This window comes from Colletotrichum spaethianum (genome assembly GCF_022836535.1).
Source record: "Colletotrichum spaethianum MAFF 239500 DNA, contig59, whole genome shotgun sequence".
Classification (NCBI taxonomy): domain Eukaryota; kingdom Fungi; phylum Ascomycota; class Sordariomycetes; order Glomerellales; family Glomerellaceae; genus Colletotrichum; species Colletotrichum spaethianum.
Genome location: NW_026054829.1, coordinates 148,893 through 176,788, shown reverse-complemented (window position 1 = coordinate 176,788; position 27,896 = coordinate 148,893). Strand labels below are relative to the sequence as shown.

The following is a 27,896-nucleotide window of genomic DNA, read 5'->3' as shown; positions in this document are numbered from 1 at the left end:
AGAAGGTGCTTTGAAGTGTGGCAAAAAAGAGTTGACAGACACTAGCCATGGCTAGTGTTTTTATACATTGACACAAAATCCAGGTTTGGCTTCCCGGCCTCACACACCTAGACGCGCTTCGGCTTAGCTCATTACTCAGCGGAAAAAAGCCGGATTTGACTTTACGGTGGTTCATGTATCTTCCTGGCTTCAGAGCCCATTGTGCCGACACAGACGGCGCATGGCAGGTCTGCTATGGCTGAAAAAGGTGCTAATTTGTGCCCCTTAAGTCGTCGCGCGAGAGGTTTGCTCTGCACCAAAATACCTATCGAAACACATGCAAAATACACGCTCTGCACCCATAAAGATGGCCAGAGTCAAAAAGGGACTACGGACGGGCTCTGCTGTGATGTAGCACATATCCGCCGTGCTCATTGTCACGGCCAATATTGGCTGATCTTCAATGTATAAAGACGTTGCCGTCTCTGACCCAGATGCGGCTGTCTTCGCCAAAAAGTCAATCGTTGTGCGTGGGATGGCCTTTTCAATTACCAAAGCATTGAGCCGCTTGGCTATTGTATGCAGTCTCCTGGGGCACGCAAGAGGAGATTGGACGGCGGCCCAGCTTATGGGAAGAGAGACCTCCCTCCAACCCCGCGGTTTTCTATCTTCTTGCGTTGACTGGGGTACCCTCAAGAGCGAAAAGAACAAGATGGCCGCGTACTGCAGGACCACAACAGGCACCTGGCGCTGGTCAGTCCTTGATCTGAATCATTGCCTGGTGAACGTTGACGGTATTTTGAAGGCGCAAGACGAGTGGGTACATCTCCGACAGATTGTGGCAAAGCACTCATCACTTCTAGGGGATACTATTTCCGGTCCGTTGGCACCTGCTCGTCTGACAACTCGACGACATCGTGGGCCAATTACAAGTGCAGCACGGAGACCAAAGGCGCCAGCCGACACTATGCTGATCACGGGATAGACCTGAGTAGAATGCACAATCTACCGTGCAGTCGCAAACAACTGACGCTTTTCAGATGACGTGGTCGGGAACGACAGCGGTAATTTGTTCTGTGGCCGCCAAGCCTTTCACGGAAACGTAGTCGACACGGAGCAAGTCAGCTGGTGGGGCTTTGACATTGTGATTCGTGAGCTTTCCATATGAGAGCCCGAGGGGTATTGGTGTGCTTCGAGCGCCAATATTCAAGCTTCAGGACAAAAGCGGCGGGAAAAAACAAATACAAACAACAAGAGAAAGGGAGGAGAAAAAAGGAAAAAGCGGGAAAGGGGAAGGGACAATAACAGCCACGAGCGAGCGAGCGAGCGAGGAACTCGTCTCGATCTAGTCATTGTTTCTTGCAGCCCGCATTGACGAGCTGTCGAGCTGTTTTTCATGAGGTAGCGGCATGTTTCTAGTGTTCATAGCAGCCAAGATGGTAGGCGGACGGCGGAATGGCTCGTCGCATACTTGATCCGTTTGTGACCTTCTGCGAGGTCTATTTACAATTACACGGCCTGCTGGGGCTAGCGTTGGGGGGGGGGGGTGGGGGGGGGGTGTTGTTGGCGAGCGCTCTGAGTCCATGGGCACGTATCACTGCAATCCAATCATGAAATTAAAGGCGGCGGGTACGACACTGCGGACCTGGAGACCTAACACTCGTTTGCCAATGCGACCGTGGCTAAGTGGCTTGCGGTCCGTTGCGGTTGAAATTCTGCCGTGCTATTGGTCAGGCTGGCTCGTCATACAAGGTGGATGTCTGCACAGCTGACTCAGCTCGCCGGATGCCATTCGCATACGTCAACATCTCCAAATGCGTATACCTTGCCATGAGGGGGTATGGAGACATTATGAATAGATGCCTATTCCCTGCGCACGAATCACCTCGAAATCATTGGACTATGCTCCGACTTGTTTTTTGGATGGGGCGCTTCCTGATTGCGACGGCCGCCAGTGGAACGCATGAGAGGTACCAACGTCAATAGCACAGTTCTGCGATGCCGGAAACCTACGATGGCGCCGGACAAGCATGCTACCTGAAATCTTTGCATGCAAGTTTCCCAACAACCGCACATCGTTCTTCACATGATTGCCATTCTCATTTCCTCTTCAGATCGTACGGGGACGCTTAGTATCGAAGACTTGTTTTTTGATACTGTATATAATTAGAATCTTAGCTTCAGCTTCACAACCACCCTGTAGTACTACTGCAGGCGTGGGCATAAACCCCGGATGTGAAGCACGTTCAAATCTGGACTTGTTGGACTCCTCCATGCCCCGTCTCCTGAACATGTATCCTGTGTTCGGACTGGAGATCTTTGTTCATTGACACGCCTTTGATCAAGAGGCTCATCAAAAGCGCCGCTCCTGACACACCAACGTACAGCCCGTAGACGCCTCGCAAGCCGTAGACGTACGCATCCAAGATCTTGGGCCGCAGCTCGGAATCATGGGAAGCATTCAAAATGGCTGCAATAGCGCTTGCACCTCCGCGTGCGCCGGCGGCTGACAACCCGTTATTCTCCAACTTGAGCAGCATGACGTTCTGGAAGGTGGAGCCGCCAACGCCAACCCCGAGCGCCATGCCAAACTGCCTGAGAAAGGCGTACATTGCAGCGGCGATTGCCTCGTCGCCTTCGTCACAGAGGGCGTGCGAGGCAACGTTTTGTGCGTTCAAAATGGCGCCGTGGCCGAGACCAAGCAGAACGAGCGTCGGCGCCCATACCTTCGCTGGCGTGTCGGCATCCCACAGCAGCATCAAACCAGACGCAACACTGGCCAGAGTCCAGCCGGCCCAGATCGGATACCGGTAGTTGTTCGTCATTGTCACGAGTCGGCCGGTGATGATGGACGCCGGCACCAGCGTAAACATCACCGGGAAGAGCGCGATGCCGGTTTGGACTGGCGTGAAGCTCCTAACATCCATGAAGTAAAGAGGCACGTAGTACAGCTGCCCGTACATCTGTGATCATCGTTAGCACTATATCTCGCGCACGAAACGCCAAGTGACCCATACCACAAGCCCCTGGATCGTGCCGCAGGCATACGTTGCGACAGAGCTGGCGGTTTGGAAAAGGCGCCGGCGCAGGAACGGGTACGTTGCGAAGCGTGACTCGTAGATCATGGTCCACACCATGCCAGCCGCACCGAGAAACAGGGGCAGAAGAGTGCCGACGCTCTTCCAACTGTAGCGCAAGCCGCCCCACGAGACAGCCACCAGCAGCAAAGTTGCCGAGCCGACGAACAGGGCGTTACCGAGCCAGTCCACCTTCCTCAGTTTCTCACGTATAGATGCGGTCGGCGGCTCGATCGTGACCAACAAGGGCACGAGGACCAAGCCGGCGGCGCAGAACGGAAACATGATGTAAAATATCCAACGCCAAGATGTGTTCTGGGCAATAACGCCGCCCAGTATAGGGCCGACACAATTGCCCAACGCCCACGCCCCCAGTCTGTGGATGACCTGCGCGTTAGCGGACGGAAGAAGAAAAGAGAGTTGGGGAAGGGGCTACTCACACTAGACCGTACCACTTCGGCCGCAATCGCAAAGGAACGATATCGGTGAAAATAACCAAGCACAAGACGATGATGCCAGCACCGCCAACGCCCTGGAAAGATCGCCCAACCAGCATCAAGCCGATCGAGTCGGACACGCAGCAGAATATGGTACCGAGAGCGAAGGAAGCGACGGAAACAGTCAAGCACGGCCGTCGACCAAAAACATGGCTAAGGTCGGCGATGAAAGGCATCATCACGGCGTTGGCCAGCAGGTAAGCCGTGCCGATCCAGAAGCCGTCGTATGTGCTGAGCCCGAGGTCCTCGATGATAACCTGCGACTGTAAGCTTGGTATGTGACGGACGTGGCCCTGGAAAGGCAACTGACATGCAACGAGGTGACAATGACACAGGCGTCGAGAGCAACCATAAGCGATAGCAAAGCCAGTGTTGCCATGATGGAGAGCTGGCGTCTCGAAGGCTTCCATTCGACTATCGAGTCTCGGCCGAGACCACCATCTTCTGGCGCATCAACGTGAATAGTCTCCTGGCGATGCATGTTGAGGGGTGGATTCAAAGGTGCAATAAAGATTCCCACGACGTGTACTGTAAAAAGGCACTGCACCAGTTCTACGTCTGAGCTTGGAGGACGACGCTGTCTTTATATAGCTAGAATTCATGTCAAGACACCCACTTAGAAACCCACCTTCCTTCGGCCGTACCGGGGTTTTGGGCACCCACGCATCGAATTCGTCTACAGCTTCTGGCCATGAACATGAAACGATTTGCGTCCGGCCATTGACTCCTTCGGCCGACGGTCGACTTATGCTGTTCTGTCCTTGCGGTTTATTGGGTGCTAGAACTGCCGTTGTAGATCCATCCTCCGACACCGTTCGCACTGCAGCCCTGCTTGTTTTCTTGAACTGTCATTCATCACGGCCACTATTGGCAGGAGACAAAACCTGCGCTTCATTTTGTACCCCTACGCTAAGAGCCATTTCAGCTAGGGTGTAGCCGTCATGTCCGCAGATCCGCAAGTGTTCTCAGAGCGAGTTCTTGAAATCCCAATTTGCAGACAGCTCAACGGCCCAAATACAAAACCCCTCCAAGCTTCCGAGAAATCGACTCGAGGCCTCGTTGCGCATCCGGTTCAACATGGACGAGTACGAATTCTTCCATCGCCTTGCTACACACCCTTTCTCCTCTGCAACGATGGAGATGTTGCAATGCGCTCTGCAGCTCATTCGAAGTCGCTACCCGCTGGCGTTTTGCCACGAAACAGAAGGGACAGCCGTAGAGTTCCCACCAAGGGAAGATTTCTTCAAGCAAGAAAACATGCCCCTCCATGTCGCCAGCGAATGGATCAGTTACATGCAAACTGTGGGCTCTTCTATCAATACCGCAAAACAAGGAGTCCCTCCATCGTTGTGGCTTCTTGCCCGAGATGGTCGCGTAGACGTGGACGTAGTCGCCGGTTATCTCCGGCTATTGCGGTCATCTTACCCATCTTTCCACTTTATAGACCCCATCTCCATTACATCCGGCACCATAGAGAAGCCAGCAGGGCTTTTGGGCACGCCGGATGCCACAACACTCATTCCATGCATTTGCAACGGACCTGGTTTGCCGCCATTGTCTACGCAGATTGCGTGCAGGTGTACGGAATGCGCGTCGAAGACGGCTCAAAACTAGAACAGCAGCTACAAGCCTGTTTCCTCGTCGTTTAATTCGCTTTTCCCATCCTGCCCTTGCGACGCGTCCAGAAGACTCGGGAGTGTTGATGCTTTTGGGCATGCGGATGCTGGCCCGGGGGGGTGTGCCGATGCAGCGTTTCGACAGCACGTTCCTCGGGAATGCGAGAGCACGACTGTTTATGGAAATGTTGATGGAAAGCCTGGACACGAAGGATTCCGATATTGCTAGCCGGATTCAGGAAGCGCAAGCAGAGAACTCTGTCTTCTTTGATGAAGCCTTCCTACCCGAAGGCAATGATCTCACACCGGCAGCCTCGACCTTCACCGCAGACATGGAAGACGGCGGCGACTTTACGTTCGGCGCCTCGCCCGAACCAGCAAGCCAGTCTTCCCCACCGGCTGAGGAACACTCCTCGTCAAGAGAACGAAGGTCTGACGCGGGGACGATTGTGTCGGCACAAGCCCCGCACAATCCATTATCGTCCTCGCGATCAACCGCGCCCCCTCGCGAAAAGCTCACCTCGCTGCGCAGCGGTCGGGTATTCAACATGAGGATGCCGAGGATGCCGCCAGAAATGCCCAAGCAATGTAAGACCATTCTTGACATGTTGAGCGAGGCCGTGGCTTTCTACCGGAGTTCTCGCTTGTCAGAAAGCTCTGAACTGTCAGTGATATGGTCTGCCATCAAGAACGGTTTCAAGAGCGAGTTCTATCGCCGTTACAGCGGCGTGCTGTTTTACAGGCAGATGGCCCGTCTCAGTAATGACCAAAAGGTCAGCATGTCCACGCAAATGAAATCTCTCCAGTCACGGTCCAAAATCTGGCACGATATCTGCCAGCTGCGCCACAACTGGGGGGCCGCTCAGTATGTGCTTCTTTGCGTTGTGCCGGAAAAGCCACATTTGGAGGGTATGAACCCACAAGAGCGGCAGGACCAGCTCGAGCAAGTCCGTGAGCGGCTCGATGATACGCACAACAGCCTATCGAGCTATGTAGAAGCTGCGAAAGGACTATGCGCAGCTTTGGTCCAAGGTAGTCTCCCATACGACCGATTGATGATTGATAACTACCACCTGAAGGCCTATCAAGAGTTCATGGAGCCCGAGTTCGCTGCTTACACAAGTCTCGATCCGCGGGCAGCCATTCCAATCTCCAGGTGGGGCCCTGGCTAGAGCACACGAATCGTCGTTTGCGAGCTGGGCTGGATAATTGTGTCACGATACAAAACAAGCATCTCAGACGGCCGTTTAAGGTCCATTACGTAGTCTACTATTTGGGTTAGAAAGATTCCATGATGATCACCATCGTTAACATGGTAGATGCGGTCTCGTAAAAAGTCGATTAGTGCGTTGCGGCTCACAGTTCTTCTTCGCTCTGGCTGTTCGTGATTCGTTGAGCGATGGCGTACATGGTACTTACAATACAGCCGCTACCAGCATTCTTTCCTGTCTCTTGATTACAGAAACCTTATCGACGCAGCCATTCATAGCTACTCTAGCTGACATAGTACGCGGAGGTCAAGGTGCAGTAATCGCCGGACGCTGACGTTACTTTGTAGTGGGAGCCATAAACAATCCGCATCTTTCTACCTGCTAGGTTGGATTCTGCTCAACGCCGTTTGTTGCTTACCGGGGACGGTAGTATCAATCTTGTAGCAGGGGGCCCCCATGTTTACAACATCTCTTGTCAGCCAGAAAGATCCACAAACAGCGGTGATGAAAGCATTTCCAAACGCCAAGAACCGGAAATCGATCGCTGTCGTGGCTGGACCGGGCTTGCGACAAAGAAACGCTGTCTGGGCATGCAACACATGCCCCGGTTGCTCTCGGTGGTGGACGGATCACGACGACTGTTTGCACAACATGAGGACAACTGAAGGCGAGACTGCCACTGTACTCCAAGCCCATTTACCGCAGCTTGCTGGTGTTGGACCAAGTCCCGAGTTCCTACGTACTGTGTCGTAACCTTCCCAACCTTTGGATCGTCATTTAAAGTCACACTGTATCGACCACCCATGAATCTCATGAGGAGTCTGTTTTGGCCTTCTCGGGTGAGCATCAAATATTGCCTAGACGTGACCTCCACCCTGCCTTGCGTCCCGACAGCAAGAGAATCCACAAACAGCTGCAACGATGAACGCATTTCGGCAGTATACACTTTGCGATGTACCTGGTGCCGTCAGAAGTAGCTCCAGCGCTGGACGTATCTGCGTAAGTGTGTACGTGGAAGGAGGTGACGGACCGTACTTGTCACACTATTTATGGACTCGTTTCTTATAGGTCTCCTGTTGGCTTTTCTTGATCGCCCACACAAGTCTACTGGCCGTCTTCGTCACAATGATATCCAAGATAGTGACGGCCCTCCACGTCATCTTGGCGGTAGTGATACTTGCATTAACCGTCAGGGTTCTGCGAGATGAAGCGAACGAGAAAAAGGGCATAATGCAGATTCTGGTGCGTGCCCGTCAGCGTGAGGAGTCTTGACTGACAGTAGCAAAGCTGCACGAACAAGCGCGACGCTTCGTCCAGGTTCCCGACGTGGTTGGGTCTATTGCCACGGCGGTGAAGAGTGTGGCGTCCAGCGTGGTCACCGCCGCAGTCGCGTCGGGGGAGTCTTTGGTGGCCGCGAGTCTGCCGTCAACGTGTCCGTGGGAACAAAGTACGCATGTGTGGATTCTCGGTGCGCCGCCATCCCTGGCTCGGCCCTTCTTCTGGTCCAAGACCTTGCCCCGTTCCTCCCTTCGCCCCAGGAAGTCGAAAAGTTGCAAGGTCTGGTGGACAAATGTCCGAATTTGGAGACCGTTCTTTCCGCCGGGCTCGGGTTGGTGTTAGTTTCGACCATACTCTTGCTTGCCGGCCTCAAGTTTAGGCTGCTCAGCTTTGTCTCGTTCGGGTTGAACGTCATTGCTGTCGTGCTCTTCGCGGTAGTGACGGGTTTCGCGGTTTCGCTGCATACAACGTCTCAAGCTGTCGCAGACTTGCTCGGCGTCGAAGCAAGAAAGGGAGGTGTTTTCGGGGCATCTGTTGGCGATTTGGTGGCAAGTTTGGTTATGTGTGCGTTGGCCCTCGTCCAGGTCTTCATCTAGAAAGGGGATCGGCTGGTTGGAAGCGTTCCAATGGGTGAAATCGGCTTTCTTTTCTCATCAATTCAGCTATCATACGACGGCAGCAGTAGTCGGCTGGTAGACAAGATATACGTCTATCCTTGTAGTCGGTCCAAAGGTGTATGGCGAGTTGGCTTCTTGCTTACAGTCACATGACGCAGCAATCACGTCTTAAGAGTAAACACACATACAGAAGGCTGCTTTTCATACAGAAGGCTGCTTTTCATACAATTGGACGTCGCTTGTCGATTACATCCAAGCCCCTAATGGCTGTCGAGAAGGCAAACCAGGCGAGTGGCGAATTAATCTGCTTGTCGGACGAGGATCGTGTCGAGGAGGGTGTCATGGCCATGGGTACGCCACTGAGCGAAGTATTTCATCGGCCCGCCCTCCCGCCATTTTTCAAGGTCATCGCACCGTACCTCGCCTCTTTCCATGCAAGGCGTTTGGTATCGCATCTAGCCAGAATGGAAATTCACGGCTCGTGTCTTTCAACATCACGGTCATATTCACTTCAGGAGGGGGCGAGATGAGCGGCAAGAACTTCGATCGCCTGAAGCATTTCGTGTGCCGCAATACGGACATTCACCCATCAGAGATCGAGAACGACGCTCCCATGGTGGTCGGCCAGCAGACTCTAGAGACGACATTGGCTCGCCTCGGCATCTCGGCTGAACGGGTGCGCTCTGCAAGTCAACCGAGAGACAAGCTTGCGACTGTCGTAAACTGCCAAGCTGCGGGCACAGCCGAGCAACACAGCAGCAGCAGCAAAAGAAATACTATAGACACATCACAGTGGAGGAACACAGCGAATGAATTGCAACCGGTCATCGATCGCATCGGTTCGAGCATCCAGAGGCTCAATCGTCAGTGGCAGATCTTGGACGACGCACAAAAGCGACTGGAAGGATTGTCTATCTCAACTTCAGATGAGGTCGACTGGGACGATCCAGTCATAAGGATTCAATCGGAGCTGGATCTCTTTGATTGTGAAGAAACGGACTCATGACTCTCGAGTAACTTTCTTTGAAGACAGCAGGGCTGTGTTGCTTGGGTTCCTTGTAAAGGCAATAACCAATTTCGGGACCATTGTCGCTGTTTTACATATCTAGGTCTGGTCAAGGTTACTGCAGTGGAAATCGTACTTGTCATGTCGCTGGCCGTCTGAGACGGCCTTTGTACGATGGATAACCTTTGCTTCCTCACTGTTGTGCTTTGACTATCCGTGCCTTCACCGTCTGTCGAAGCAACGAGAGGCTGCTCAGTATCCGACATGACTCCACAACGATGCCACCCTTTTCCCTGAAGAAAGACGCATTACTTGCAGCGGTCCTGCTCGCAACAGTCCAGAGGCGAAAACAAAAGAGTGTTTCCTTCGCACATGGTAGAAGATACATGATCTCTCATTTCAAGTCTGACCGGCGGTTCGCAAAGCTTCTGCGTGGCTGGGGATTCTGTCTGGGGAGGCTGGCGTGGGTCTGCTCGTGCGCGTCGGTGGGCATTTTCCAGCGCTCGTCGAAGGAGACTGTTTACTCGCTCTCTGGGTCTGCCGCCGACTGAATCACCAACGATTGATGGCATTGTTTAAGGAGATAAGATGGCTAGTTGATGGCGGTGTAGTCGTTCTGGAATGCGGCTCGGGCCTTCTTCAAATTTGTCACTGAGGTGGGAATTGAGCGAGCGAGCGCCGAATATTTTTTGGCGGCGCTCTGAACAGCACGCCATGATCTGAACACAAAACGTATGGATCAAGGAGAAGCCACTTCCTTTGCTAGAGCCAGAGCTGACTCCAATCACAGGCACGGTGGTCGAACAATGCTTTATTGTGCTCACGTCGTCAGTTTTCACAAGAGTCGAAATCGCGACGGAACGAGCCTCTTCCGTAGGCGAGTCGACAGTGGAGCCTAGGCTTGCGAGCTGAGAGCATGACCCCTGCCAGGTCAAAATATAGCTCTACGTGGACGCCGTCCCAGAAGTTGAATTCGGATTTTCAGCAGCGTGGACACATACTGTACGTCCATACAGTACAGTTATGAGCATAAGCCGCTTTCTCTTTAGGGAAGCACACCGGATGTTTCCAGATGCTCCATATAGTGTCATCTCTTAGTCAAGGGGACTGTATACACCTTTTTGTTGAATTTTGATGGGTTTAGGCTGACTACTAAAGCCAAAAACGGATGTTATCAAGTACAGTCACATGTCTTCTCTGCTTACTCGCACTGCCATCCCCGTGATAGCTCCATAATTCGTCTAGATTAGGCAGCCACCGCTATTTTTGGAGATTTTGGGAGCACATTACGGCTGTCCTTGGCCTTCGAAGCATTGAGTATATGTGCAGAAGAGGAAGCAACTTATGCTCATAACTGTACAGTACATACATACAGCAACACTAGACAGAGCTTTTGAAGTGGCCCAGACTCTGCTCTGTTTGAGACGTTTCCTCTTCCCCTCGTACGTACAGGGTTCGCAGAACCAAAAGAGGCTTACCATTTGCGCCAGAACTACACTTTTGGGCGCTTTCTTCTAACAGAACCAAACTCGGGTTTCTCAGTGATGGCACAAAGATGCTTATCCACTCGCGACAGGCCGACGTAATTAGTGTGCCGTTGAATACTACCAAACCTATCGAAGATAGTGCAGCAATGACCCCAACTACAAGCAAAACCGGTAGCGACTGGCTTACGATGAAGAGTCTCATCTTTGAGACCGATGACCTCCTCAAGAAGGTCTCCAGCGAGGGTCTCTTTCTGTTCCTGATCGGCATCGATCTCAAAAACCTTCTTGCGGGAGAGAAAGGCAAAGAATTTCACTTGCTCCTTGCACTTGGTCACAACAAACGACAGATGTCGGGTCGGTTTCCGGACGAAGATGTACGCGCCGAGCTGAGAAAGGCGCTGAACAGCTCATTGCCAGACGGCGGCAAGCTGGAGTTGATGAAGCCTGTGTTCAAGATTTCCGCAGCCGATGCGACAATCCATCTTCATCTTGATGGCCTTCTCCGTCCGGGCTCTGGCGAAGGAGAGATAAGCGTTTCCCCCCATGTTTTCGTCGAAGCGGAGAATGGCATCCAAAGGTCTATGTATCTGTCTACACACGACTTGGCGATGCCCGCGCGAGACCTGAGTTTTACTTATGCATCCTCGAAAACCACTTCGAAAAGCGGAAAAACTGTCAGTGCATTTTTTGCGAAACTTCCAGACGATCTCTGCCCCGACAACATCAGAAGCTGGATGTACGGGAAATAGATCACGGATCGGGAAGGCTTCTTTGCGAAGCGGACAGGATTCGGAGAAGAGCGACCTACGAAGTCATTTCTTTCACATACAACAAAAGGCGCAATGGGCTTTTCCAAACCTTTTACTGAATGTGTTTTCGTACTGCTATTGTGAAGCTGTGGCTGATGTGGCCTGCTAGGTCACGCCTGTAGTCACGACGCACCCCTGGACCAGTCAGTTGACAGAGCCAGAATCCGCCAGAGCCAGAAATGAACACAGATAGAAATGGAACAAAGTCAGATGCACACGGCCGGAATTGGCTTACCAGCAAGCTGCCAAAGATCCATCCAGTCCCGCAGCTGTTTGGCGCCTGCTTCTCTCTCCTAGCCCTTGTCCCGTAGACACAGCTCTGTAGGCCAATGTAAGTTGACCGTGTTGGAGAACTCCGGTCTCCTAAACATGAATCAAGTAAGCCCCGATGTGGCACAGCCTGGGGCGGCAATAGACTGCCAGCTGCCCACGAGCACTGCACGTATGAAAGGCATGAATGAAAGATGATTGAATTGTTTGTTCAGGAATCGGCCATGTCTCTTCTGAAATCATGGTACGATATCTAACGGTTGTATTGGAAATCGTAGTCCGGAACGTGCTCGCAAGTCGACCAAGTAAATATTCAAGTGCATCAATCCGCCGGTTGATAATCAAGCTCCCGCAGCCAGACGTTGGTCTCAAGGTACTCGCGAATAGCTTGTCCTTTCCGATACTCGCCGTACAGAGGGTGCTTTTCTTCAATCAGGAAACCTCCTGCAAGGTCGCAAAGTGCGTCCCGTGTTTCGTTTGCGGCGGATACTACGGCGCTGGTGAGTAAGGATTCGCCACCGCAGAAACAGCTCTTACCAAGAATCAACATGTCTCCCATCTTTCCAACTGCTTCTTGGACTGTGCGATCGAAGATGCGTGATGCTTCACTCCACAGGCCTGCCACGAGATCGGGACTGCCCACGTAAAGTCGCGCTCTCGTCCCGAAATCCCTCACACGAGTCGGCTTACCATGTGACCGACCGGTGCCGCCGTAAAGATGCTTGGTAACCAGTCGTTCGACATCGGACGCGCTCAGGATGTGCGTCGAAGCGCTTTTGGTTATCAGCTCGTCGCTGGTGCAACCCGGGATCAGCATCTTGAGATCTTCGACGGACATTCCTTGTTCCCGCATGTCATAGTAGATGGAAATCTCGAGAATCTGTGGTCGGCTCAGTCAACAAGGTCGGCCAACGCTCAGGAGGGAACTCATGTGTGTGTACGTAGCCATCGTCGAGCGTGTCCTCGTTCAGTATAGGGTTAAGGATCGACTCGGCCGCATGTACGATCCCTGTTCTGGTCAGTCCGCAAATGACGTATTGAGTGCGCAGTGCGCAGTGCGCAGTTTCCTTGGACCTACCAAGGTTGGTTACCTGCCAAATAAGGTGTATCTGCCGCGTGCGACCTCTGCAGTGGTTGTATCCGTACACAAGCTTCTTCAGGTACGGAGCCAGCGCAGAAATCCCGTGGTCCGTAGCCACCATGAGCACCGCCTCATAGTCCCACACCGGCACGCTGACACCGTGTGGCCCAGAGATGAGGGCCAATCGGGGCACGACATGCCCGTGAGAATATCGGATCAGGCTGGAAGTGAATCCTCGTCGGGGCTTGATGAAGAGATCGACGATGCTTTGTTCCGCTTCCGCCCACGAAGTCACAACGAAGGGATGGCACTCAAACAGTCGGACTCTCGGGATCCACACCAACAGATACTGGCCCGCCTCGAACTTGAGTGGCCTCGACAGCTTGATTGAGACCTGCACGGTTCCTGTAACGTGGTCGATGTAGGCTCGTCCAAACGTTTGTCCCATGGCCTTGTTGCGAAAAGCCATCAAACAGCCCTGGACCAAGGTTGCCAGCGTCGTCACAGCAAGGTAGATGTACACCCACAGCCTAAGCCGGCCAGCAATCGATAGCAAATGCAGCGCGGTCCCCACCGCTGCCAACGCAGCAAGTGCTTGGTGGCTTCTCAGACAAAGCTCGTAGATGCGGCGGCGGAAAAACGGGAAAAAGGAGATTGTCGCCGCTGCCACCATTGCTATTGAACCCTGCGAGAAGAGGTCAGAACTCATAAGTTGCCGGGTGCGAGACAAAAAAAAATGAAAAATATATCATATTAAAAACCCCCGAAGAAAAAAAGAAAAAAAAAAGGCTCCGTTACAATTAGCAGGAGAAGCTCATTGACGCCGTCCGGGACCTGGACCTGATACTTGTCGTTCTGCATGGCACTGACGATGTGGGCCGCAAGAAGCATCGCTGCTACGCGACCCTGCCACCTGTGCATCGCCGCGTAGTGCCGGAAAGGTATAGCCAGTATGTCTGCCGTTAAGTCTAAACATGGGCTGGCAAACAGTGGCAGCGTGTTGAGGAGGGCCAGGTTCCCCGAGCGGGAGAGAAAGGTTGACGGTCGGAATGCCAGACAGAACGCATTCACGCCCATGTACACTGTTGGAAGCAGCAAGGACACGACATTCCAAGGACCGAATAAAGAATGACGATGAACTAGAAGTCGATAGAGCAAGTGCTTTTCGAGGAGATGCGCGAGCCGTCTTCGAGCTCTGCTTGTGCGAGACAAGACGTTCACAAGAACGAGACCGGCAGTCATGCCTGCAAGGCAGATTGCATACAAGGTGGTGACCCAATCCATGGCGAAGTCGTGGTGAGGGTGGCAGAAGGGCACGGAAAATGATTTCGCGCGGGCTGCATGGAAGAACGAGACGAAAAGAATGGATTGGAAAAGAATAGATTGGAAAAGAATGGATTGTTGAAAACTACAGTATGAGCCTGAGAGTCTAGTACGAAAGAATATGTAGGGTTATCTGTTACGGAGCAGGAAATGGCTGACAGAAGCTCGATTCGGCGCCGGCGTTGTCTAGGCCTTGCACTCATACTCTCTTGGGAAGACTGACACACGTGCCAGACTGAGTAGACCAAGGAGACAGTCGGTGTCGCGATGTCTCATGAGCGGATGCTGCAGGTACCAGTGAGAAACGTGACCACAGAGGGATGCGAATACCAAACGGCGGGCACTACCAACGTTTTGCAACTCGTCGATGGACGACGCCGAATCGATTGCGACCAGGAAAGAAAACCCGTCCGAGTCCGGAGGCCAGCGATCGAGGTCGTCGATACCTGGCGTCTCCTTGCAATACTTTTGCATGAGAAGCTGAGAAACACGGCATACGGTGTCGATATGGTGCTGGCTGTGGCCCTCGAGCGGCCGGCAAAGCTCTTGGTTGGCTGCTCCGTGTCAGACGTCGGATCAACAGTCCAACAGCATCAGGCTTCCGTCGCTCCAGTTGCTAGGAATGTACTTGCCAATCTTCACTATTCCCGCATCGGTCACCAATATGCTGCGGCTGTCGAGCGTGGGATGTTCAAAGCCTTCGGCTTCTAGATAGCTGAGACCGTCTACGACCTACAACGCAACACACGTCACTCTTGATCCTCGAATGCTTGCTTTCCGTCACTTACCTGACCAACGATGGCACCCAGCTGGGCTTCGTCGGGATATTTCGGGCATTTCGCCAAGTGGTAGAGACTGAACGTCGTGGGCTCGAACACGGCGTGCAGAGAGGGGTCTGTCATGTACGCATGGATAAACTCGACAACGTTCCGGTGGCGGAGCCTTCTGAACTTTGACAGAGCCTCTTTCGACTCCAGCAGAGCGATCTTTCTGATGTGGACTTGCCTTCCCTGTCTTACCGCCACCGTCAGGCTGCCCCCGAGATCGTGTAGCTGGAACTCCTCCCGGTAATGTTTCCAGGGCGAGCTCCATTCGATGTCTGTCGTCTGGGCCGAGGAATGGGTTTTCTGCGAGCGAACGATATTCTGTGCTGAGCCCGTAACCGTGGCGTCAACTTTTCTCTTCTCTGGCCGTGATGCGATGTGCAAGCTATCGTTCGTTGCCGGCGTGTCGGTCGCAGAGCGTACCCTATGATCCGATGCAGTAGCATTTTCAACGGTATGATGAGCCGGAAAAATAGCAATCTGGGTCTTTCGGTTGGGTTTCATGATGTTTATTCGAACGTCTCCTCCTGTTTATGTGGTGATTTCACGGTCTTTCGATTGTGTATAAGTAGATATGCTGGAAGCATGTTTCGGCGATTGCGCAAGGCATGCGGGTAGAAAATCGGCTCCAAAACCGGCGACGGAAGAGAGGCAACTCTGTCTCACACGATCAGCTACCCAGCTAGGCTTCTCAACCCGAGTTGTGGCTGGTGATCCGGCCATGGCGTCTGCATGGAGGGACGACTGAACTGCTACTGTGCGTATGTTGTTCACCTTGATACTGTAGGCGCAAGAAGCAATTCGCACATCGGCGAATGTCTGCATTCCACTTTCTGAGGTGATTTCGTAGGCATAGCCAACTGCGTGGTGCTCGATCGCGTGGTACGCAGTGAAAGGGTGGAAACCTTGCTGCTGATAAAGTTTGGCTGTGTCGCAGAAAGCAGAACAAGGCATGAACTATCTTCACTTATCCAGAACACAGTAGAAGCATGATCAGATATAGTACACGACGGAGCGATCCGCGTTCTGTTTACTAAATGAGTCAACGAACCCAGCACATGAGTCCCATCAATGTGCTTGCAGCAGTACCAATTGCCACAAGCCACCAGCCCGAAGCCCGAATCGGTTACGGAGGGAGTGTAAGCAAACAAGACGCTCAATAATCCCCCCGGATGCAACATTCCATCTTGCGACGTAGACCGTTCAGCAAATGTCGATACACCACGCAAAAAACACACGAGACGACAAGCCACCAGCCCGTCACTGTTGTAGTCACTGTTGTAGTCACTGTTGTAGTCACTGTTGTAGTCACTGTTGTAGTAGCTATTGATGTTGCGACCATTGGCCGCCTGAGCGACGACACCCACGGAACCTGGTGGAACGTAGCCTCTTACACGATGATATGCCGATCCACCCAGATGTAGTTCGCACGCCACTTGAACCCCAACCATGCCAGACTTATGAACGCCACGCCTGAAAGTATAGACGCAAGAGCGACCGGACAGTCGACGACTCAGGATGAGCCTGTCTGTCCGACCCTGCCCAAGTCTGACAGAACTTGCAACCGCCTCAGTGACGCGAAAGTGTACGGCAAGGACGATGTAGCCGGCCAACAGCAGCCACGAAAAGACTCTCGCTAGGAGGGGCCACCCATACCTTGAGAGAACTGAAGAACGGAGAACAGCATCAGAGAAGCGGATGATCGACGACTCAAACAGGAGCGAAAGCCGACCCAGAGGAAAAACCCCGAAGCTCATACACCGTTCAAAAGCATGAAAAAGAAGCACTTTAGAATCATGAACAGGCTCTGGTCTATTCCGGTAGATTTTCCCCCTGTGACTGCCTACCCCAGCATGTCTCGAACTGATGTCTGCACGCCATGTAGGAATGAGCTGGTTCTTCGGGGCGCGCATATCTGTTCCAAAGTGTTGTTTGTAAACACGTCTAGGAGAACATGCATCGTTGCTAGGTGCGCATGGATCGGACCGCCCAAACGGTTTATAGTACTTTGACAACCTAGAAGGCGGTGCAGTTTGCCAGATAGCTGATTCTTTCCCGCTCCAATGTCGACCTTGTCGCCCTCAGCAACTCATGCAGCTGATCTGCCAACTCGAAAAGCTCCCGCACCAGGCCAAGCATGGTCCTCCACAGCCGACGCGTCGCCGTGAGCTTGCGACAGAGAATCATGTTCTCCTGGAGTAGCAGGGGTATGGCCGTGTCATACTGTTCATCAGCCTGCTTCGTGAGTCTCAGCAGCAGGTCATCGAGCTCGAAGGTGTCGGAATAAACGCTTGACGTGCGACGAGGTTCCATCGTTGCTGCAGCAATTGTCTGGTCGCGGTCCGTTTAAGTACTTTGGAGGGATCTACTTCTGGCTTAACGGCTAGCGTTAAGTAGGGTCCGTCGCCCAACCAATTACTGTCATAGCCCTTTCTCCCGCAATCGTGATAATTTGACAGCCGCCGGGCTTTCAGAACGCTTATGAATCGTTCCGCGATAGTTCCTCGCCAACCATGGCTGCAGTCTGGTGTTTACGCCGCCGTTGACCATCACCAAGAAGCTGGATCCAGCCCGATCACGAACACACCAGCGGACACCGAGCGGTTCGAAAACTTCTGTCGTCGCCCTCTTCCCCCACGTAGTATTCATAGCGTGGTCGAGCGCTTCCTCGCAAGGATTCTGCCCGTCAACGCTGATATATGGAACTTCCCCTCAGGTTTGGAAGCCTTTCTGCGCCATCTGCTGTTATGGGCCGACATAAGTGGGGCTGTATTCTGCGGTAGTCTGATCTACCTAGAGCGGGCTGCGCATCGGGGACAAAAGGCTCCGGTGACTGAGATGGGACGGCGTCTTCGGGTCTTGGCGGCAATCATCCTTGCCCAGAAATATCTTGAAGACGACACATACGAAACGCGGTTCTGGTTCGGCCTGACGGCCAGGATGTGTTCGTCTTATTTCACACACGACGACATTAATAACGCTGAAATGTCACTTTTGGAAGATGTCACTTGGGATCTGAGAATACACCGTCAGGAGATGTACGTAATCAGTACGCTGGTCCGCCATCCGGACACTGTCTCTGTGTTAGACCACAGGGCGCTCTGACGTCAGCCAAAGACCGTTTTTCAATGTTGGCATGCCTGAACCACGCGTTATAACGAGTGATACATACACGTCAACTACAATCTCTCCTAGTTGAAGATAATTACAGCACTGCTGTCGTCGAATAGGGAAAAAACGGTGCGACAGTCTCGTCGCAGTAGCTCCAATTAGGGTCGTACTCGTCGGCACAGCGAAAGACCGCGAACGTTGAGGACCGACCCACTTCAAACGACGGCATGAAAGCTAGGGTCCAAAAGACGCCCTCCCCCCTCCCCTCCCCAATCTAGCGCCACCAGATGCTAGCGCCTGATTTGGCCACAGCCGCCACCCAGTCCTGCCACTTTCTCTTCCTTCTTTCTTCCATCCTTCCAACGAGTCCAGCCCCGACACCCCGGTTATCCCACGAACCTGCCGCCTGGTCTAGGCCTGGTCTAGCCCGGTCCATCTAGGGCCAAATGCGGCCGTTTGCTCATTCGGTGACGTCGGGTTTGATGCTTTGCGTCCCGCCCCAGCTCGGCGCTGGATCTGCGGGTGTCAATCTGCTTTTGACCCAGAGCCTAGAACGTGTGTTTACGCAAGTATTGACAGCAGTTTGGTGACGTCGTTCTGCAAGGGGTCGACCAGCCTCCTCACATCGAAGCCCCGCAAGCGGCTAGAGAGAGGAGCGGAAAAGAAAAACATAAGTAGGACCTTCATGTCCGGCTTGGACTAAGGAAATTTCTTGTCGGGCTGGGCCTCTAGCCCCCATCTGCTGAGATGCCGTTGACGCTTTTGCAACGATGCCACTAGCGATGTTGTTTTTTGCTTCCCCGTTGATACTAGCCAACGATGCCGCCGCACCGGTTCTGCATGTTGTTTTTGTTCTTTGCTTCCCCGTTGATACTAGCCAACGATGCCGCCGCACCGGTTCTGCACGTCGTTTTTTGCTTCCCCGTTGATACTAGCCAACGATGCCGCCGCACCGGTTCTGCATGTTGTTTTGTTTCTTTGCTTCCCCGTTGATGCTAGTCAGCGATGCCGCCGCACCGGTTCTGCACGTCGTTTTTTGCTTCTCCGTTGATGCTAGTCAGCGATGCCGCCGCACCGGTTCTGCATGTTGTTTTTGTTCTTTGCTTCCCCGTTGATACTAGCCAACGATGCCGCCGCACCGGTTCTGCACGTCGTTCTTGTTTTTGCTTCCCCGTTGATACTAGCCAACGATGCCGCCGCACCGGTTCTGCATGTTGTTTTTGTTTCTTTGCTTCCCCGTTGATGCTAGTCAGCGATGCCGCCGCACCGGTTCTGCACGTCGTTTTTTGCTTCTCCGTTGATGCTAGTCAGCGATGCCGCCGCACCGGTTCTGCACGTCGTTTTTTGCTTCCCCGTTGATACTAGCCAACGATGCCGCCGCACCGGTTCTGCACGTCGTTTTTGTTTTTTTGCTTCCCCGTTGATACTAGCCAACGATGCCGCCGCACCGGTTCTGCACGTCGTTCTTGTTTTTTTGCTTCCCCGTTGATGCTAGTCAGCGATGCCGCCGCACCGGTTCTGCATGTTGTTTTGTTTCTTTGCTTCCCCGTTGATGCTAGTCAGCGATGCCGCCGCACCGGTTCTGCACGTCGTTTTTTGCTTCTCCGTTGATGCTAGCCAACGATGCCGCCGCACCGGTTCTGCACGTCGTTTTTGTTCTTTGCTTCCCCGTTGATGCTAGTCAGCGATGCCGCCGCACCGGTTCTGCATGTTGTTTTGTTTCTTTGCTTCCCCGTTGATGCTAGTCAGCGATGCCGCCGCACCGGTTCTGCACGTCGTTTTTTGCTTCTCCGTTGATGCTAGCCAACGATGCCGCCGCACCGGTTCTGCACGTCGTTTTTGTTCTTTGCTTCCCCGTTGATGCTAGTCAGCGATGCCACCATGTGATGGGGGCGGCGAAATTCGGACTCTGCAACCTCCACGTGGTGCCGCCTGGGAACCTATCTTTGATCAAGGTAGAGCCAGTGCAGAGACGTAACGATGTGTGAGTGTGAGTGCTGGCGAGGGCTACGCACAACGTTTTGCAGCGGTGGAAGCGTAGGATGGGACTTGGAGTGAGGGTTTTTTTGGAGTGGGACAAAATTTCTATACACGTGCCACCATCTGCCAAAATACCAGCAAAACACCAGCAAAATCGGCGCGACGATGAATCAAGAGACAGAACACGAACTACAACAACGAAGCTGCCCATTTTCGATCGAGCTAGGCAAAAACCACCCGAGACTGCTTTCTAGGGCATGAACAGAGCACCCTGGCACCTCTTAGATCCAGGGAACACCTCCCGACAGATCGATAACGACGCTGGTTCGTCATGGGACAAACAGGAGCTACGCCGGCTAGATTACCTTCCAGTTAACCCAGGGCAGGGCAAGGCATGGCCGGCCTATAAAAACCAGCTGCAAGGCTGAAAACACGGTCGGAAATGGAGGCAGGCAAACCGTAGTCTGGCCCAGAGAATCGTGCCCCGGACAACCAGTAGGCTGTTATAGACAGATTCGAGCAGCAGGCTTTTCTGGTCCTTCTCTCGCTGGAAGACCCGAGTCACAATACAAGAAAGATTCGAGTTTAGTCCCGTAAAACCAGCCAAGCTGTTTTGCAGATGATCGATGTTCAATGTATGATATGTGAGCGTGCTTCCATTGCTTGGGGGCCTTTGGAGCCGACAACATAAAGTAGAGGCGCTGAACAAAGTTTTCCGGTGGGTTCCATCGCTGGATGATGATCTTGCGCAGGGACATGGGAGATGGCGGGGACGTGGGAAATGACAGGTCCGAGATGTGTGTCATGCCAGGAGAAGCGTGGCTGTGACGCGTGGGGGTGGGTGTCTGCCCGGTCTCGTTGAAGTTGCAGGAGCTCTCTTACATGGAGAATAGATCAAAGTTAGCTACCTCAACCCAACATTTGTGGTCGGGCTTGGGCCCAACCAGCCAATGCGCAGGCTTTAAATGCCTGGCAGTGGCGGTTGTCGCTCACATACCATACTTCACGAAAAAAATATTGCGTTACCGAAAACACCATGCCAACTGTGCGATGGAGTTATTCGGCCTGGGCATTGCACTGCGTCCTTTCTTCTCGTCAGGCCGCTCACGGGGTTTCTCGTCAACAGGCTCCGCATAGTGTTTGTCGCCAGTGAAGATCAACCGTGTATGCCGATTTGTGGGGCTTGGTGTCACGCAAGACGGCTCCTAGCGCCACAAACGGGGTAGAGCCACAACTACTTTTTGCTCGCCTTCACTGTCTTCGAGCGTTCTGGCTTTGTGGATCGCCCGAAATCAAGGAATGCCACAACTGGCAGCCTGGGAAAACACACCGCGGCCGTTTCTAGCGTTGGACATTGAGAAGCTGCTTTTGAAGGAAGCCATACTTGCTCCGGGCGGCACGCCCCACTGACTGGCCACTCGCAATGGCCGACGACGTTCTAGATGACTGGCGTTATGTTTGGACCCGGTTCTGACTTTCAGTAGGAGCTACTTTCAGCCACGCAGCGAGGACCTTGCTTGCTCCACCGCGTACCCTACCCGTGAGGCCCATATCTGGCTCGCAGCTTGTTTTTCCACAAGACAAGATCCACAAGCGCTTCCATAGCAATCGAACAGACACGCTCGGGCCGCCTATGCACGTATGCGGATCTCCAAGTTGGATATCATACATGCGAAGCAACATTGGATCGGCCTTTTACAGAAAGCTGAAGCTTGGAGCAAATGTGCACAGCTTCCTCTTCGGAAAGACTCGCCGAGTCTCTAATCATGCTGCGCACAGTGTCGTGGTTCGAGAGAATGACTGAGTATGCCGACTGGTGCTGTATCCAGGGTTGAAGCTGGTGGCCGGAGCCGCAAATAGACGTTGTCTAGTGTAGCAACCTCCTTGCCGGCCTGTTCGTACTGTCATTGCTCCAAATCAGGATCGTGGGTTGTCGCAGCGACTCCTGGAGATTCGAGCAGCAGGTTATGGCTGTTTCCGGCTGTGAAAATACTGATAGATAGTGTGTGTACATAGAAGAGGAAGCTACATCTCCCAGTCAAAGAACTCATCACCCCCACAGACATGCATTCACCAGTCTCCGTCATATCTATGCCTACGGTTATCAAACTTTTTTGTTTGCACTGTCGCAAGCAGACCGAGCTCACCTCAACTGACGACCTCGAAGACGCGAACATGATCCGGATTGGATACAACTTGTTTTATTGCTTCGATTGCGCCAAAGCAACCGGGTACACGGAGGTGCACGGCCGCCGAAACACATCGGCCTAAGAACAGGCGGCTGCCGCCCCCGCGTCGGTCCTGTCTTCGACCTCTGAGAATGACACAACAAGGTTGATAGAAACCACAAGGATTACCCAATACACCCTACTCTATAGTCGCTGTCTAGTGATGATGCCACATTCTACGGGCGATATATCGTGCAATGATTTTTCTTGGGAAGAACTGGCCAACGCGGTCTGCCGCCTCACGGCACGCACTGGGACGATCTCCCATGGAAAAGGAAAAAAAGAAAAAGTAATTACATGGGTAGGGGGCCTAGCTGATCATCCCCCCACTGCATCATGCCAAAATCCGTTCAACTACAAAACTAGACGATTCGCCCAATAAACTATGCATCAGGTTTCGGCGCCTTCCAATAAGCTACGATGTACTTCTCCATCTGGCTTGGTGAGCGATCCGGTGTAGCGGTAGCCGTTCCTGTCTGGTTGCCAGCCGCATGCGCAGAGACACTTGTCTCAAAAACCGTTGCACTATCCGTGCTTGGTTTCCGGCGGAGCCAGCACGCGCCACTTGTGCAGTCGGGGCTTTCGCAGTGTTTGCCATCACCACTTGCCAATGAGAGACGTTCTTGGTTCGCCCGGTCTGCACTTTGTTTCCAGCCTCCTCCATCTCGAAGACGTCCTGCCTACCGACGTCAAACATGCGAATTGACGTATCATGTTCACCCACACCATCAGCGACGGCGCCATCGGCCATTTCGTGGTTTTCAAAAGCCCGGCTCGCACCCCGGACGGCCCAATCGTTTCCCATACCCCTGTTACGCTGCGTCTCATTGTCGCTGTCTCTTGTTGCTGTGAGAGTGCCGCCATGACCGGCTTTCGGATAGCCGGCCGAAGCAGCGCTGTTCCTGTCGGCAGCGATGTAGTGGGAGACGTCCGCGGCATCGATCTCGACGCCGCCGCCTCCTTGTGTGGCCTGTGCGGGCTGATGTCGCATCCGGGCCCGCTGTGGGTCGCGTCTTCGACTCGTGCTGTGCAAGCCGTTCAGAAGTTCCGCCAACTAGTCCAGAGTCGCATCAGCTTTTGCTACCTCCGAGGGAGGATGGGTGGGTTTCCGCTGGAGCTTACAAATCCGTTCACGTCCGGAATGCTTTCGCCTTCGGGGACGTGTATGGCCCCGTCTAGACGTCCATGTGTTGGGTTGAAGTAGACAACAGTCGAAAACACACGGGCCACTTCGCCTAACTGAACCGCTTTCCCTTTAGCGCTGTCACCGGATTTTCGGACCTTGTCCTTGGCCCTCTTGTCGTAGGTGTATATCGTTTTTTCCGAAGATGCACCGGCCATGGTTTCGTTCATCTGAAATCGTCTCACAGCGAATGTGTCTATCGCGCTTCTCTGGAGCTTTAAACCGACTCCTTATCCTACAACACCATCGCGTTGCTCCCGGATGTGGCGCTAATCTAGTATAAAGTCATTTCCAGTTTCGTCACATCCAAAAGTTGACCCTGTGTGTTTTTGCAGCACCTCCAGCATCTCCAGCGGAAGATGTTTTTCGCGTGACGGTCTGGACCTGCTTCCATTTCCCCGTCTTCTCTCGCTTCGCATAAGGTGGCATTATGACCTAAAGCCGGATCTTACTCCTGGTGGGCGTGCAGATCCGGCCGAAAGTGGCACTCTACGATATGATTCATAACTCCTTCGAGGTCACATAGGCCCACACCGGTCTCGATTGCAGACCATGGCCCAGGCCGAGCCCCCCTGGGGCCGAGAACATGGTCCATTATTGTCTGCGTCCATATATGGCTGCGTCACTTTCGGCTCGTCCGTTATTGTCTGCGTCCATATCTGCCTGCATCCATTATTGTCTGCGTCACTTTTGGCTCGTCCATTATTGTCTGGGTCAGTTTTGGCTCGTCCATTATTGTCTGGGTCCATATATGCCTGCGTCACTTTTGGCTCGTCCATTATTGTCCGCAACACTTTTGGCTCGTCCGTTATTGCCTACATTCATATATGCCCGCGTCACTTTTGGCTCGTCCATACATGTCTGGGTCCATATCTGCCTGCGTCCATATATGCCTGCGTCACTTTCGGCTCGTCCATATTGTCTGCGTCACTTTTGGCTCGTCCGTATATGCCTGCGTCACTTTCGGCTCGTCCATATTGTCTGCATCACTTTTGGCTCGTCCATATATGCCTGCGTCCATACATGTCTGGGTCACTTTTGGCTCGTCCGTATGTGCCTGCATCCATATCTGCCTGCGTCCATATCTGCCTGCGTCACTTTCGGCTCGTCCATATATGCCTGCGTCACTTTTGGCTCCTCCGTATATGCCTGCGTCCATATCTGCCTGCATCCATATATGCCCGCGTCACTTTTGGCTCGTCCATACATGTCTGGGTCACATTTGGCTCGTCCATATATGCCTGCGTCACTTTCGGCTCGTCCATATTGTCTGCATCACTTTTGGCTCGTCCATATATGCCTGCGTCCATATCTGCCTGCGTCACTTTTGGCTCGTCCATATCTGCCTGCGTCCATATCTGCCTGCGTCACATTTGGCCCGTCCATATATGTCTGGGTCCATATATGCCTGCGTCACTTTCGGCTCGTCCATATTGTCTGCGTCACTTTTGGCTCGTCCGTATATGCCTGCGTCACTTTCGGCTCGTCCATATTGTCTGCATCACTTTTGGCTCGTCCATACATGCCTGCGTCCATATCTGCCTGCGTCACTTTTGGCTCGTCCATACATGTCTGCGTCCATATCTGCCTGCGTCCATATCTGCCTGCGTCACATTTGGCTCCTCATATATGTCTGCGTCACATTTGACTCGTCAATTATTGTCTGGGGTCAGTTTTGGCTCGTCCATTATTGCCTGCGTCACTTTTGGCTCCTCCGTGTATGCCTGCATCCATATCTGCCTGCGTCCATATATGCCCGCGTCACTTTTGGCTCGTCCATATATGCCTGCGTCCATATATGCCTGCGTCACATTTGGCTCCTCATATATGTCTGCGTCACTTTTGACTCGTCAATTATTGTCTGGGGTCAGTTTTGGCTCGTCCATTATTGCCTGCGTCACATTTGGCTCGTCCATATTGTCTGCGTCTCTTTTGGCTCCTCCGTATATGCCTGCATCCATATCTGCCTGCGTCCATATATGCCCGCGTCACTTTTGGCTCGTCCATATATGCCTGCGTCACTTTTGGCTCGTCCGTTATTGCCTGCGTCCATATCTGCCTGCGTCCATATATGCCCGCGTCACTTTTGGCTCGTCCATTATTGTCTGCATCACTTTCGGCTCGTCCATATCTGCCTGCGTCCATATATGCCCGCGTCACTTTTGGCTCGTCCATTATTGTCTGCATCACTTTCGGCTCGTCCATATCTGCCTGCGTCACTTTTGGCTCGTCCATTATTGTCTGGGTCCATATCTGCCTACATTCATATATGCCTGCGTCACTTTCGGCTCGTCCATATTGTCTGCGTCACTTTCGGCTCGTCCATATTGTCTGCGTCACTTTTGGCTCGTCCGTTGTTGCCTGCGTCCATTTCTGTCTGCGTCTGTATTTGCCTGTGTGTCACGGGATCGTGTGCCAGGGTAGTGTCAAACGTACCGCGAGTCATGGTTTCGCCATGACCCCTTTTCTTGCGGCGACGCGCCGCTCGCATAGCGCGATGTCTCCTTCCTGTTCTCTGCGTTATGTCTTGGACTGTATCTAGACCGCCGGGCGTAATAAATTGTGTATACAATATGTGTGTGTGTGTGTGTGTGTGTTTCTAGACTTGACCCTACGGGTCATGAGAATCCATCTATTTCGTTGGACCTGCTTCCTAGACCCGTGACCCTCATGTGCGTCCATTTTTGTCTGCGTCCACTACTGTCCGTGGAGGCCACAGTCGAGACCTGAATCAATCGTCTGGACTACCTGTCATGCCGTTCGTTATTGGCTGGGAAGTGGCTTACTCCGCGGGCTGGTTTCGTTCGGCGTTATGTTCTCTGGCCACAGGATCAATGTGTCTAACAGGCCCCCAAACCATCAGCTTTTGTCACGGTTCGCTTATGTGGGAGCCTGAGGTTCGGTCTGCTGACCGAACATTGTGCTTTTTGGCCCGCTGGCTCAACGGTAGTAAACCCAAGCACTGTCGTTTTGTCACAACTTCAGTCATCTTGTCAATTACCCATTCCATCAGTTCTGGCAGCCAGTAATAGCCAGCTACCCAGGTCGGCATGTTGTCGCTAAGAGTATTGTCTTCGTTTGAGGGTCTTGATTACATACATTTGTGCTTACACCCTCATCTGCATCATGGCTGCGTTTAGGCCCATCAGTTGCCTCCGCAACATCGCCAATCTACTCCATTTCGCCATACGCATCCCATGGAAATTACGACACAATGGTTGAGATTAACTGTAATATAATTGGTTCTATTCGCCCCGTTCGTAGTAATTTTGTATGGATATCCTGCACGGTCATGCCATCCCTGACAGTGTTGGTCCTCTCGATTTAGGGTGGATATCACTGTCATGCCATCCCTGTCAGTGATGGTCCTCTCGATTTAGGGTGGATATTATTGTCATGCCATCCCTGACGAGCAAACCCAACCAAGAAGAGTAAACCCCAAGCATGGAGTGCACACATCGTTCCCATCCGACTACCGCCCAAGAGAGTGGACTCATCGCTTACGGCTGCCAAACAGCGATCAAGAAAACTTGAAAAAGCGAGCAAAGCAAGTTCATTAAGCCAAGAGCCAATCAATGCAAGAAGGTGGAGCCTTTCCCCGCTCCCATTCAAGCAGATCTACGGCCTACTCTGACTTGGTTGACTTGGACTTGGAGGAAAAGCCCCTGGTAGTCCGATAGGCCAACAGGAGGCGGTAGGTTCACCGGACTTACTCTCTCTCCATCTACTCCAACGGTCGACGTTAAACTACTCAGCAACGACAAGAAAGGCATAGGAGTGTAGAGTGTAGAAATCCAAAGATTTCATTCTCGGAAAGGGAATAATCTTGACCAGGTGTGGTCGGTCCAAGAGGGAATCTTGGAACACAACGAAGGTAATTTGCACATACCGTGTAAAGCTCCAAGCGACCGTGACTCAGATTCATGTCACTGTTGGGTGGTAAGTCGTGCTGTGGGTTAAACCAACAGACCTTTCAGTCGAGGGGTTTGGGAAGAGCCGAGACGCGACTGGTCTCTTAGACAAGGTCAATTGAATCACCCTTGTACCTGCATTTCTTTTCAAAGCAGCCGGCGTCAGAACGCAAGGGGAGATATCCCTGTACAAGCAGGTTCGTCCGGAGCTATCGAAGCTCTTGTGGGTCTGTCATACCGCGGAACATGAATTTGGTCCCGGAAATAGCATAGATCGGCTCGGTACTGATCGGCTTGGTACCCTTGTCGTTGATCGGTGCAAAGGGTTCCGGACTTTCTGGCAAGGATGCCGCCGATATTCAGAGGCCAGCCCATTTGACATGCTGTCAAAACAGCCTTGCTTGTTGG

The 27,896-nt window shown here is 52.8% G+C and overlaps 9 protein-coding genes across 9 annotated transcripts; 4 read left to right on the top strand and 5 right to left on the bottom strand.

The window, feature by feature from the left end:
- Nucleotides 1-2,225: 2,225 nt before the first annotated feature.
- On the bottom strand, nucleotides 2,226-4,034 carry ColSpa_12219 (efflux pump fus6; the record flags this gene model as incomplete). Its single annotated transcript, XM_049278431.1, has 4 exons — nucleotides 2,226-2,942; nucleotides 2,997-3,432; nucleotides 3,497-3,816; nucleotides 3,864-4,034. The coding sequence occupies 4 exons, from the start codon at nucleotides 4,032-4,034 to the stop codon at nucleotides 2,226-2,228; spliced, it is 1,644 nt and encodes a 547-aa protein (XP_049134388.1).
- A 1,320-nt stretch (nucleotides 4,035-5,354) lies between these two features.
- ColSpa_12218 (uncharacterized protein) lies at nucleotides 5,355-6,341 on the top strand (the record flags this gene model as incomplete). The annotated part of the gene is made up of 1 exon (XM_049278430.1): nucleotides 5,355-6,341. One exon carries the CDS (start codon nucleotides 5,355-5,357, stop codon nucleotides 6,339-6,341), a length of 987 nt encoding a protein of 328 aa, XP_049134387.1.
- Nucleotides 6,342-7,505: 1,164 nt separating this feature from the next.
- On the top strand, nucleotides 7,506-8,254 carry ColSpa_12217 (uncharacterized protein; the record flags this gene model as incomplete). Its single annotated transcript, XM_049278429.1, has 2 exons — nucleotides 7,506-7,638; nucleotides 7,698-8,254. 2 exons carry the CDS (start codon nucleotides 7,506-7,508, stop codon nucleotides 8,252-8,254), a joined length of 690 nt encoding a protein of 229 aa, XP_049134386.1.
- A 284-nt stretch (nucleotides 8,255-8,538) lies between these two features.
- On the top strand, nucleotides 8,539-9,281 carry ColSpa_12216 (uncharacterized protein; the record flags this gene model as incomplete). The annotated part of the gene is made up of 2 exons (XM_049278428.1): nucleotides 8,539-8,626; nucleotides 8,680-9,281. 2 exons carry the CDS (start codon nucleotides 8,539-8,541, stop codon nucleotides 9,279-9,281), a joined length of 690 nt encoding a protein of 229 aa, XP_049134385.1.
- A 1,633-nt stretch (nucleotides 9,282-10,914) lies between these two features.
- On the top strand, nucleotides 10,915-11,299 carry ColSpa_12215 (uncharacterized protein; the record flags this gene model as incomplete). Its single annotated transcript, XM_049278427.1, is given in 2 exon segments — nucleotides 10,915-11,214; nucleotides 11,234-11,299. 2 exon segments carry the CDS (start codon nucleotides 10,915-10,917, stop codon nucleotides 11,297-11,299), a joined length of 366 nt encoding a protein of 121 aa, XP_049134384.1.
- An 870-nt stretch (nucleotides 11,300-12,169) lies between these two features.
- Nucleotides 12,170-13,601, bottom strand: ColSpa_12214 (ferric/cupric reductase transmembrane component 2; the record flags this gene model as incomplete). Its single annotated transcript, XM_049278426.1, has 2 exons — nucleotides 12,170-12,727; nucleotides 12,789-13,601. 2 exons carry the CDS (start codon nucleotides 13,599-13,601, stop codon nucleotides 12,170-12,172), a joined length of 1,371 nt encoding a protein of 456 aa, XP_049134383.1.
- Nucleotides 13,602-14,827: 1,226 nt separating this feature from the next.
- On the bottom strand, nucleotides 14,828-15,579 carry ColSpa_12213 (serine/threonine-protein kinase gad8; the record flags this gene model as incomplete). The annotated part of the gene is made up of 2 exons (XM_049278425.1): nucleotides 14,828-14,983; nucleotides 15,040-15,579. 2 exons carry the CDS (start codon nucleotides 15,577-15,579, stop codon nucleotides 14,828-14,830), a joined length of 696 nt encoding a protein of 231 aa, XP_049134382.1.
- A 1,512-nt stretch (nucleotides 15,580-17,091) lies between these two features.
- ColSpa_12212 (uncharacterized protein) lies at nucleotides 17,092-17,388 on the bottom strand (the record flags this gene model as incomplete). The annotated part of the gene is made up of 1 exon (XM_049278424.1): nucleotides 17,092-17,388. One exon carries the CDS (start codon nucleotides 17,386-17,388, stop codon nucleotides 17,092-17,094), a length of 297 nt encoding a protein of 98 aa, XP_049134381.1.
- A 5,421-nt stretch (nucleotides 17,389-22,809) lies between these two features.
- On the bottom strand, nucleotides 22,810-23,735 carry ColSpa_12211 (uncharacterized protein; the record flags this gene model as incomplete). Its single annotated transcript, XM_049278423.1, has 2 exons — nucleotides 22,810-23,448; nucleotides 23,517-23,735. 2 exons carry the CDS (start codon nucleotides 23,733-23,735, stop codon nucleotides 22,810-22,812), a joined length of 858 nt encoding a protein of 285 aa, XP_049134380.1.
- Between the last annotated feature and the right edge of the window lie 4,161 nt (nucleotides 23,736-27,896).